This window comes from Lynx rufus, unplaced genomic scaffold (assembly GCF_022079265.1).
Source record: "Lynx rufus isolate CCGP_SWC_20201006 ecotype Redwood Valley unplaced genomic scaffold, mLynRuf1.p SCAF_1, whole genome shotgun sequence".
Lineage (NCBI taxonomy): Eukaryota > Metazoa > Chordata > Mammalia > Carnivora > Felidae > Lynx > Lynx rufus.
Window position 1 is genome coordinate 136,342,982 of NW_025814823.1, and position 12,419 is coordinate 136,355,400.

Genomic DNA, 12,419 nt, shown 5'->3' on the forward strand with positions numbered 1-12,419 from the left:
ATTTCATAAATTTTGATAGGTTGCTTTCAGTGTTTCTCAGTTTAAAATATTTTCTACATGTATTTCTGTTATTTAGAAGTGTGCTTAATTTCCAAATATTTGGGACATTGGTAAATATTTTACTGTTTTGTAATTGTTTTATTAATGCCATTGTGAACATCAAATATATAAGCTGTAAGATTTCAGTCTTTCTGAAATTTAATGAGATTTATTTTAAAAACATGTTATATTCATCTTGGTCAGTATTTCTGGTGCACTTGAAATGAGTGTATACTCTGTTGTTGGATATGTTGTCTAGTTCTAGTAGTTAACGAAGCCAAGAATTGACATCTGCCTTCATGATCATAGATTTGCCTCTTTCTGTGTTTATATTCAGTTTTTGACGTATAGTGACTTTCTTGTGTCATTCACTTTTGGGCACAGTAATGGGTACATTCACTTTTAGTGTGCTGCTAAATTGATCATACAGCAATTGTCTTTCTCTGATTTATATCACTTAGTATAATGCTTTCAGTGTCCATTCATGATGTTGCAAATGGGAAAATTTCTTCTTTATGGCTGGATAATATTCCTGTACACATATACACACACATATGTACCACATTTTTTCTTTTTTTTTGTGCTTTGCTTTTGTAATTTTTATTTTTAATTTACGTCCAAGTTAGTATATAGTGCAACATTGATTTCAGGGCTAGATTCCTTATTGCCCCTTACCCATTTAGACCATCTCCTCTCCCACAATTCTTCCAGTAACTCTGTTTGTTCTCCGTATTTAAGAGTCTCTTCTGTTTTGTTCCCCTCCCATTTTTATATTATTTTTGTTTCCCTTCCCTTATGTTCATCTGTTTTGTATCTTAAAGTCCTCATGTGAGTGAAGTCATATGGTATTTGTCTTTCTCTGACTAATTTTGCTTAGCATAATACCCTCCACTTCCATCCACGTAGTTGTAAATGGCAAGATTACATTTGTTTTGATTGCCAAGTAATGCTCCGTTGTGTGTGTGTGTGTGTGTGTGTACATACCACATCTTCTTTATCCATTTATCCGTTGTTGGATATTTGGGCTCTTTCCATACTTTGGCTATTGTTGCTAGCGCTGCTGTAAACATTGGGGTGAATGTGCCCCTTCGAAATAGCATACCTGTATCCTTTAAGTAAATATCTAGTAGTGCAGTTGCTGGGTCGTAGTATAGTTCTATTTTTAATTTTTTGAGGACCCTCCATACTGTGTTCCAGAGTGGCTGTACCAATTTGCTTTCCTGCCAGCAGTGCAAAAGAGATCCTCTTTGTCCGCATCCTCTCCAACATTTGTTGTTGTCTGAGTTGTTAATGTTAGCTATTTTGACAGGTGTGAGGTGGTATCTCAGTGTAGTTTTGATTTGTATTTCCCTGATGATGAGTGATGTGGAGCATTTTTGCATGTGTCGGTTAGCCATCTGGGTGTCTTTGGAGAAATGTCTATTCATGTCTTTTGCCCATTTCTTCCCCTGACTATTTGTTTTTTGGGTGTTGAGTTTGATAAGTTCTTTATAGATTTTGGATACTAACCGTTTATCTGCTTTGTCGTTTGCAAATATCTTCTCCCATTCCATCAGTTGCCTTTTAGTTTTGCTAATTGTTTCCTTTGCTGTGCAGAAGCTTTTTATTTTGATGGGGTCCCAATAGTTTATTTTTGCTTTTGTTTCTCTTGCCTCTGGAGATGTGTTGAGTAAGAAGTTGCTATGGCCGAGGTCAAGAGGTTTTTGCCTGCTTTCTCCTCGAGGATTTTGGTGGCTTCCTGTCTTCCATTTAGGCCTTTCATCCATTTTGAGTTTATTTTTGTGTATGGTGTGGGAAAGTGGTCCAGGTTCATTTTTCTGCATATCGCTGTCCAGTTTTCCCAGCACCATTTGCTGAAGAGACTGTCTTTATTCCATTGGATATTCTTTTTTTTTTTTTTTTTTTTTTTAAATTTTTTTTTTAACGTTTATTTATTTTTTTTGGGACAGAGAGAGACAGAGCATGAACGGGGGAGGGGCAGAGAGAGAGGGAGACACAGAATCGGAAACAGGCTCCAGGCTCCGAGCCATCAGCCCAGAGCCTGACGCGGGGCTCGAACTCACGGACCGCGAGATCGTGACCTGGCTGAAGTCGGACGCTTAACCGACTGCGCCACCCAGGCGCCCCTCCATTGGATATTCTTTACTGCTTTGTCAAAGATTACTTGGTCATACATTTGTGGGTTTATTTCTGGATTCTCTATTCTGTTCCATTACTCTGTTTTTGTGCCAGTGCCACATTTTCTTTATTCATTTCTCACTGGACACTTAGATTGTCTTGGCTGCAGTGAACAATGCTGCAGTGAACTTGGGGATACATACATCTTTTCAAGATAGTGATTTTGTTTCCTTCAGGTAAATATGCAGAAGTAGAATTGCTAGATCATGTGATAATTTTATTTTTTAATATTTTTGAGCAACATCCATACTGTATTCTGTAGTAGTTGCAGTAATTTATCCAGTCTGACACTCTTTTAGTTTAATTTTATTATAGGTTGTATTTCTGAGAGAGACCAATTCATGGTCATTGAATTCTTACGTTGACCCTGATTTAAAAAAAAAAAAAAAAAAAGATAAAATGTCTGTTGTACATTTCCATGTAATAATTTAGTTCATTTACCTTTAATGTAATAACTGATATGACTGGGTTCAAGTCTATCACCTCACTATTTTCCGCTTACCCATCTGTTTTTTATTCCTCGTTTCCTGCCTTCTTTTGGGTTATTCAGATAAATCTTAGTATTCTTTCTTATTTTCTTTATTGTACCGTTTTACTCTTTACACTTCATACTCCATATGTAATAATCTCTTACAAGCATATTCCATCTATCCTTCATCCTTTGTGCAATTATATATTTCACTTTTACATACTATAATCCAATTTTACATGGAACTTATTTTAGCTTATAGTCTTTTGTCTTTATTTTATTTTTAATGTTTATTATTTTTGAGACAGGTGGGAGGGGAGTGAGGGAGGGAGACACAGAATCCAAAACAGGCTCAAGGCTCTAAGCTGTCAGCCCCCATTGTCTTGTCTTTAAAGGAAATGGAGTAGAAAAAGTAGAAAAAAGAAACTAGCCTTAATATTTAGCCACCGTTTTCGATGCTTTTCATTTCTTCATGTAGGTTTGGATAGGAGATTTACTGTTGAAAAATTCTCTCAGCTTTGATTTATCTGAAAGTCTATTTCAGCTTACTTTTTGTTTTTTTTTGTTGGATATGCAAGTGGTTTGATAGGTTTTCCTTTCAGTGTTTTAAAATTGTCATTCTCTTGTCCATTGGCCTCCAGTGTTTTTGATGATAAGTCAGTCATATTTTTTGTTTTTATTCCCCTGTATGTGATAAATTGTTTTTCTCTATTTTTGAGAGGTTTTAACTCTGGTGTTCAGCAGTAGGGTTATGATTTTCGTATGGATGGTTTCTTTTCAATATTTTTTCTACTTTGTCCTTTTCCTCTGGGACTCCACTTATGTCTATTAGCCTGCATAACATTATACTTCAGGTTAAAGCTCTGTTCTTTTTTTTTCCTGATCTTTTTTCTCTGTATCACTTGGTTAGTTTCCATTACTGTGTTCACAGGTTCACCCTGTCTTCTGCTGTCTTCGGTCTGCAGATATGCCCATTCAGTGAATGTTTCATTTCTCATGTTACATATTTTTCATTTCTTTAATTTCCACGTGGTTATTTTTCTTAGTTTCCTTTCTTCTGAGATTTCCCTGTTGATTCCGTATTTTTCTTTAAATCATTGAACATATTTATAACATATTTTAACTTTCTTGTTTGTTAATTTCAACATTTAGATCATGTTGAGATCTGTTTCTGTTGACTGTTTTCTTTGTGCATCACATTTTCTTGTCTTCTCATGTCTTTTGGAGTTTTTTTTTTTTTTTTTTTAAGTTTATTTGGAGAGACAGAGCACATGTGTGTTAGCGGGAGGGGCAGAGAGAATGGGAGAGAGAGAATATACAGAGCCTGACATGGGGCTCGAACTCCTGAACCATGAGATCATGACCTGGGCCAGAACCAAGAACCAGATGCTTAAGTAGCTGAGCCTCCCAGGCGTCCCTTGTGGAGGTTTTTTAAAAGATTTTTTTTTTTTTAATGTTTATTTTTGAGAGAGAGCATGTGCGTGAGCGAGAGTAGGGGAGGGGCAGAGAAAGAGGGAGATTCGGAATTCAAAGCACACTCCAGGCTCCAAGCTGTCAGCATAGAGCCTGATGTGGGGCTCGAACTCACAAACCACGAGATCATGACCCAAGCTGAAGTCGAATGCTTAACTGAACTACCTAGGCGCCCCATGGATTTTTTTTTTTATTTTTTTTTTTTAACGTTTATTTATTTTTGAGACAGAGAGACAGAGCATGAATGGGGGAGGGGCAGAGAGAGGGAGACACAGAATCGGAAGCAGGCTCCAGGCTCTGGGCCATCAGCCCAGAGCCCAACGTGGGGCTCGAACTCACGGACCGCGAGATCATGACCTGAGCTGAAGTCGGACGCTTAACCGACTGAGCCACCCAGGCTCCCCTCCATGTATTTTTTTTAAACTGAGTACTGGACATTGTGGATGATATGTTTGATAGTGTCTAGATTATGTTTGTTGGTTTCTTTCCTTTAAAGAGTATTAAGTTCTAAAAGGCAGTTAATATTCTCTCAACTCTCCTTGTTATTGTCAAGGCTTGATTTTAGGCTTTATTAAGGCAAATCTAGGCTAATCCTTTTTCCAGGTTTTTTATCTGAACCATAGAAAATCCTTTGAATTAGTTTTCTAAGTTCTCTGAGGACCATCATATTAGTACTATTCGAGATGCACAGAAGAGATCGTATAATTCATTACATATCGTGAATGCTTTAGGGCATTAGAATTTAATTCTCATGCTAGAGCCCTGAGTGAGAAAGCCTGCTTTAAGACTGTGGTCCTTATCTCGAAGTGGTGGCTTTTCTGGTGTCTAAAGTAAATGTTTGGGTATTAACTAAGTCTTTCCTTTTGTGAGGGCTAGAATTCTGTCAGCTTGCTCTGTTATGTAACTTCTAGTATCTTTCTTTTCTCATTCCTGGAGTAGTTGTTTTCTACTAGGCCTTAGGCTGTTGGTATGTGGAACCCAGATACAGACCAAGTACCCATGGAATACTTCCACTAGGCTTGTGAGACTCCTTTTTATATAGCTGTCTTCTCTCTACAACCCCTAAATATTCTCTAGCTCTTGAGAGCTCTGCTCTCTTTGGCCTTTATCTCCTCTTCATTGTTTAGGGAATTTAGCCCAGAGAGCCATGGTGAACATGGGTACATCTTAGATGTTTCCATTCTCTCCAGAAATGTGAAGTTGTAGTTTTACTCTTGCTGTTGTCCATTGTTTGCAAACAGTTGATTCATTTATTTGGTTCAGTAGTAAAGTTATTTTTGGTGTGGTTGGATGTGTTGAGTAAGCCTGTAACCAGTTACTTCATCAGAGTCAGTGGTGGAAATTATGGGATTTATTTTACAGTCATGGAATTTAGTTTTCAGTAGTTCCTGCCTATAAATTCAAGGAATAATATCAATACATTCTTTACAAATGTTTTAAATTGTTCTCAATTATGTTCCTCATTAGGTAAAATATGGTATAGTATTGTTTTAGAATTGAATAATGCCTAAAGCTTATTGGCATTTCTCTTAGGATGTTCAATTTAGTGGTTATATAGCCTCTCATTTTTAATTTTTGTATTTTCAATAAAAGCTTTTAGACTGATCTATAAAAGGGAGAGATTGGTGATTATGCCCTCTCCCAGGATGTAATTGCATGATTAGATAATCTTAGAAACAAGCTTATACCCTCACACTTCCTAATGACCTTAGTTAGGATGGATTGAACCTTAAACTTTAACCATCTCCATCTTAATGGAGGTAATCTGGAGTGCTACAGGGAATGATGATCTCTGGTGCTCAGAAAAGCATGAAGAAATGTGCCTTAATATAAAGAAGTCTCTCTCTTTTTTTTTTAAACGTTTGTTTAATTTTGAGAGAGCGTGCACACACATGTAAGCGAGGGAGGGGCAGAGAGAGAAAAGGACAGAGGACCAAATGGGTCCTGTGCTGATGGCAGAGAGCCCAATGAAGTTCCTAACCCTGAGATCATGACCTGAGCCAATGTTGGATGCTCAACCGAGTAAGCCACCCAGGTGCCCCAATATAAAGAAGATTCTAAAGATAAACTTGGCCTGACTCAAAAATTTGTTTTCTCACAGTCTCTCTTCTGTGCCATAAAAAACATGAGAATAGTAATATAAGATGTTTAACTTGATATGAATATATTAGTTTTTAAAGAGTTAATATTAGTTAGCTTAATTGACTACAGTTTGATTTGTTACCAGGCTGGTTAACTTAAATTTTTTCTATCCTCTGTAACTCTAGCTTCCATTGCTGATTTATGCTATTGATTATAAGGAGGTTCAGGGAGCTCAGTGTAGATCATCATCTCTTTTTAAAAAGCTGAAGGTTTAAGTAGCTTGCCTGTTGGCAAAGATGTTATGTACAAGAGAATCATCTGTTATAAGAATTGTATTTATTTTTGTTTTAGAGAGAGAGAGAGTGTACAAGCAGGGGGGAGGGGCAGAGGAAGAGAGAGAGAGACAGACAGACAGACAGAATCCCAAGCAGGCTCCATGCTTAGTGTAAAGCCTGACTCAGGACTTGAGCCCATGACCCTGGGATCATGACCAGAGCCGAAATCAAGAGGCAGACACTCAACCAACTGAGCCACCCAGGCACCCCAGAAGTTTTATTGTAATGCTTATTTTTTAACTGTAATCTTCACTTTTTTAATAGGATAAAATTACTATAGGTTTTTGTTTTCTTTTGTTAACAGAATAAATTTAAACGTGAAGAGAAAACAAATGGATGGAGAATAGACAAAGCCTTCCGTAAGTATTAAGACCTCTTTTATGACATATCACTTGGAGATCTTAAAAAAGGACCAGTTTGGTTCCGGTGTGTTTTAGATTTGTGTTTTCTCTTTATTGTCATAAGAAGAATGAGACTGTGCAGTGCAGGTCTGGCAGCTGATAACAGATCTATAGACAAGGGATTAGTAAAACATTAAGAAGCAAGTAAGCAGACTTCTGAGTTCCAGAAGTTATAGAGGGACTGAAGACACCTTTTCTAAGTGTTTTTTTTGTTCTGAGTCAACTCTATTCAAGAAGGAATTGTTTCTGGAAGAACTAACAGTATAGATGATTCCTTCCAGTGGCCAGTCATTCATTCAGTTAATAATAGTAAACTTCTGAGAGCTGTTGAATGTTCTAGGCATTGAAGATATAATGGTGAGCAGAGCAAATGAGAAGTCTGCTTTTAGAGCCTTAAGTCTAATTAGATGTGGAAAAGGATAAAGTCAGTAGTCACGGTTAATTGCAGATAGTGATTAGTTTCTAAGAAGAAAAAAGAGAGTGAAGAGTGGATATGTAGAATTGGTAGTTATGGAAGTTTTGTCTGAAAAGGTGGCGTTTGAATTTATACCTGAAGGGATGATACCTATTTTTCAGCTTTTAAGTAATTGCTTTACTGCAGTTAACATTTTTTCTTTTTGAGTCCAGAGAAGAATATCAAGGGATCTGTACAAAAAAAGCAAAATTAAATGTATTGTTTAAAATAGTACCTTTAGAGGCACCTAGCTAGCTCAAACAGAAGAGCATGCAATTTTTGATATTGGGATCAAGCCCCACGTTGAGTGTAGAGATTACTAAAAAAAAAAATAAACATAACAAACTAGAGTTTAAAAAAAATAAAAATAAACCTATATTCCTTGTCTGGAAGATAATTATCAATGTTTCATGATAAATGTATTCACTGTCCTTTTGCTGTAGTGCTAATCTTTGGAAAAAACCTGAAAAGGGGACTGATGTCATATAGCACGTGTGTTTACCTTACGAGGAGACCCTGAGATGAGTGGAGTCTACTCACAACGTTGTATTGGGTCTTTAGGGATAGCACTTCCAAGAATAGCTCCTGGAAGATCTGGAGTATTTTAGTCTTAAACTTCTATTTTGGAGAGGTGGTCATGAAACTGTTCATTATGTTCAGTGCATTATAATCAGAAGAGAATTCATAAATCCATAAAGTCTTCATGGGGTATGGAACCATTGTTAAGACCATTTTAATAGATTATTTTATTTTACTGAAAAAATTTTTAATGTTTATTCTTTTTTTTAAAAAAAATTTTTTTTTCCACGTTTTTTATTTATTTTTGGGACAGAGAGAGACAGAGCATGAACGGGGGAGGGGCAGAGAGAGAGAGGGAGACACAGAATCGGAAACAAGCTCCAGGCTCCGAGCCATCAGCCCAGAGCCTGATGCGGGGCTCGAACTCACGGACCGCGAGATCGTGACCTGGCTGAAGTCGGACGCTTAACCGACTGCGCCACCCAGGCGCCCCTAATGTTTATTCTTGAGAGAGGGAGAGAGGTGCAGAGTGCAAGTCGGGAGGAGCAGACAGAGAGAGGGAGACACAGAATCCCAAGCAGGCTCCACACTGTCAGGACAGAGCCTGACACGGGGCTCGAACCCACAAACTGAGAGATCCTGACCTGAGCCGAAGTCAGATGCTTAACCGACTCACCACCTAGCCGCCCCTGTAATACACAATTTTATTATTGGCTGATTTGGGTGCTTTGTAGTGGAAAATTAGAAAAAATTAAACTGCAATTTTTTTTTTAGAACTTATATTTTCAATTTCTCTGAGAATTTTTTTTAAGTTCATTTTTTTATTTTGAAAGAGAGCGTGTTCAGGGGAGAGGTGAAGAGAGGTGGCAGGGGAGGATGGTGGAGTAGAGAATCCCAGCAGGCTCTGCACTGTTAGTGTGGAGCCCATTGTGGGGCTCGAACTTACAAACCTTGAGGTCATGACCTGAGCTGAAATCAAGAGTTGGGCACTTAACCAACTGAGCCACTTAGGCGCCCCATTTTAGTTTTTTAAAATTTAATTTAATTTATTATTATTATTATTTTAATGTTTATTTTTGATAGAGACAGAGCACAAGTGGGGGAGGGGCAGAGAAAGGGAGACACAGAATCCAAAGCAGGCTCCAGGCTCCGAGCTGTCGGCACAGAGCCCAATGTGGGGTTCAAACCCACAAACTGCGAGATCATGACCTGAGCCGAAGTTGGACGCTTAACCGACTGAGCCACCCAGGTGCCCCCATGGCTGTTGCTGACGTAATGACGTTGATGGGTATTTAGTGAGAATGGTCCTGATCAATATTCACTTGCTTCCCTTTTTGCTGATATTTGGAAGATTAAATAGTGAAAGGGTTGTGATGAAGAGAGGACATGAGGTAGAGAGGCTTTGAGGAGTTAGTCATCTGGTCTTTTCTCAAAGTTGATTTGTAATGTACATACAGTGCAATTTATAGTTTGAGTTTTGACATAGGGTATACTTGTGCAACCACCACCCAAAACAAGGTATGGAATATTTTCATCGAACAGAAAGGCCCCTCTGTCCCTTTGTAGTCAGTCTCCACAGCTATCCTGATGCAGGGCAACTGCTATGTTCATTTGAATCACCATAGATTAGTTTTGCTTGTTCTAGAACTTCTTATTCATGGAATCATACAGCATGTGCTCTCTTATGTCTGGCTTCTTTCAGTCAACATTTTGAGATTTACCTGTAATATTGCTTGTATCAGTACATAGTTGTTTTTTTGTTTTTTAAACTGATGTAACTTGTTCCTATTTATTGCTCAGTTTTCTTTTGTGAGTCTCTACTACAGTGACTAGAGTTGGTTATCCATTCTCCTAATAAGCCCATTTGCTTTTGATGTATGGTACGTAACTTGAAAATTCTTTTTCTTTTTTTAAAATATAAACTTGTGGGTTCTTTTTCTCTTTTTTTTAAACAGAGGAAAAGCGCCCTTTTGACTTCGATTTTTTTGCTCATTTGCTTCAGAAAGTTCTTGCTGAAGAAGAGAAAAGAAAACAAAAATCTGTTAAAAATCAGAGTTCAAAGGAGAAGAAATCTTCTAAACCACGGAAAAACATAAAAGGTATTTAAAAGAAAGCGTGTTCTATTATTTAATAGTGATACACTTGGAATATTGTCCCTTGAGTCTTTGAGCATTCCTCTGTAGTTCAGGTAGTTGAGATCATCAGGGCATCCATTTGGGGAGACTTGATTTTTCTTCAGTCTTCCAGTTATCTGGCCTAAAATAGCACTTCCTTTTAAATTTAATAATTTGCATGGCTGGGCTGTTTGACATCTTTCTTGCTTCTAGAGTGTTGTTGTAGCTAATAAAAGAGCACTGGAATTTGGGGGTGTCATGTTTGGTTACTTATTATCATTTTCCTTTGTAAAACAAACCTGACACAAAGTTCTAATGTTTAAAAAATGGAACTCTGATACTTTTGCTTGTGACTGAATTGCATTGTTTGAGCACAGTTTATTTCTCAGGGTTAGTGTTGATTGGTGCTAGGTAGAAACTTGTGTATATGTAGGCATTTCTATTTTTAGGCAAATATTTTCTTGATTATTTGAATTCTGATCTAGGAGGATAATGTTTAGTTACATCAAGTACTTTAAAGAATCATGGAACTATGGGGAAGTTTATATGTTAGGTTGTTCACATCCCAGACCCTATCCACATGTTTTAGTCACTTGGAAACAGCCCTGGAGATCTTGTTAACTCTCCCTATGGTCTCATAGTTTAAGTATTGACAGATGTAGGACTCAAACCTAGGGCTGTGAGAGCCTGCTTTGGGGGTCTGCAAGACTAATGCGAGGTTGGATTATTTGCTAGGAGACTCAAAAGATGCAGTGTATGGTTTTACACCAGCTGAGATTTCTTACAGTGAAAGGCTATGGAACAGAATTAGCAAAAGGAGAAGATACATGGCTCAAAGTCTAGGAAAATCCAGGTACAAGCTTACAAGAGTCCTCTCTCCTAGAGTCCCACAGGAAGTGCTTCATTTCTGTAGCAACAAGTTATGATGAGATAGATAAAAAGTTGTCTGCCAGCTTTCTTGTTAGAAATTGAGGGTCCAAGGTTTTTATTGGAGGCTAGCAATGTAGACACCCTCTGCCTGGCACATATCAGAATTTGGAACTCCCAAAATGAAAGCAGTTGTTCAGCATAAACCATAGTGTTGGTACAGACGTTTTAGGCACACCGGGCCACTTTTGTCAGGCTGGTGTGAATTCTCCCCAAACCTGTTTTCCAGACACAGCCTAAGGGTCAACATTTTAATCAGGCCTTTCAAGGGATGGCTGCTGCAGCCTGCCTGCTGCATTAATTGTCTTCTGCACAGAGCAGTCCAGCATTTCTTTTCTTGGAACATGATGTCTCTATCTTTTTAAAAATAGTGTTGGTAACTATAAAATTATTACATTTTTTAGTGTTTTTTTTTTTTTTTTTTTTTTTACCTTTTATGGCCCTGGGAAATTAAAATAGATATATTAACATGATTATTATGTTATAGGTCATATCATAAATAACATGTTGTGTTTTATTTAATGTGAGAACTTTTTATAGTTTTTTTATAACAAGTCTCAGAATTTAAAAATTGCTGATTATTATTCTGATAAGAAATCCAGTGTTCTCAGTTGTAAATTCTTGTTTTGACTTTTTTTTTTTTTTAACAAATTAAATGATGTTAATTTTATTATTTTTTAAGATTAGGGTTTTTTTTTGTTTTTAAGACTAGATATTTTTAGAGATGTCTTGATCAACAGTTGTTGTGAAGTTTGCTTTTGGTTGATGTCTCCATGGTGATTTCTCATTTCTTTTTTTAAATTTTACATATTTTTATCTTTTGATGCAGTTGACTATTAATATGTCTTCATTAAAAGGGTATTTTAAAAATTGTTTAAAATTGTTTAAAATATTGTCTAAAAATATATATATATATATATATATTTTTTTTTTTTTTTTTTTTTTTGAGAGAGAGAGAGAGAGAGAGAGAGAATCTTAAGCAGGGTCCCTGTTCAGCGGTGAGGCCGAAGCAGGGCTTGATCCCACAACCCGGGATCATGACCTGAGCTGAAATCAAGAGTTGTATACTTACCCACCCAAGCTACCCAGATGCCCCTAAAAATATTTGTTAGAAAGGGTTATTCATTGAAAAACAAATAATACAGAAAATGGCGAATTCTCTTTCCTACCCTGCCTTCAAATCAAATTGTCCAGATTTTCTAGGGATAACTGTTAGTAAACACTTCTATTGAAGTGTATGTGTGTCTTAGAGGATATGTAATTGTTTTTGCTTAATAAAAAGGAGATCATAGGGGCGCCTGGGTGGCGCAGTCGGTTAAGCGTCCGACTTCAGCCAGGTCACGATCTCACGGTCCGTGAGTTCGAGCCCCGGGTCAGGCTCTGGGCTGATGGCTCGGAGCCTGGAGCCTGTTTCCGATTCTGTGTCTC

The 12,419-nt window shown here is 37.4% G+C and overlaps 1 protein-coding gene across 6 annotated transcripts in view; it reads left to right on the forward strand.

The window, feature by feature from the left end:
• Positions 1–12,419, forward strand: part of BDP1 (B double prime 1, subunit of RNA polymerase III transcription initiation factor IIIB) — an 89,570-nt gene that overhangs the window by 13,582 nt on the left and 63,569 nt on the right. For all 6 annotated transcript variants that reach the window (XM_047087762.1, XM_047087778.1, XM_047087787.1 and 3 more), the window contains 2 exons: positions 6,881–6,935; positions 9,906–10,049. In XM_047087762.1, coding sequence (XP_046943718.1) covers positions 6,881–6,935; positions 9,906–10,049 — 199 coding nt within the window. The remainder of the gene's footprint in view (positions 1–6,880; positions 6,936–9,905; positions 10,050–12,419) is intronic.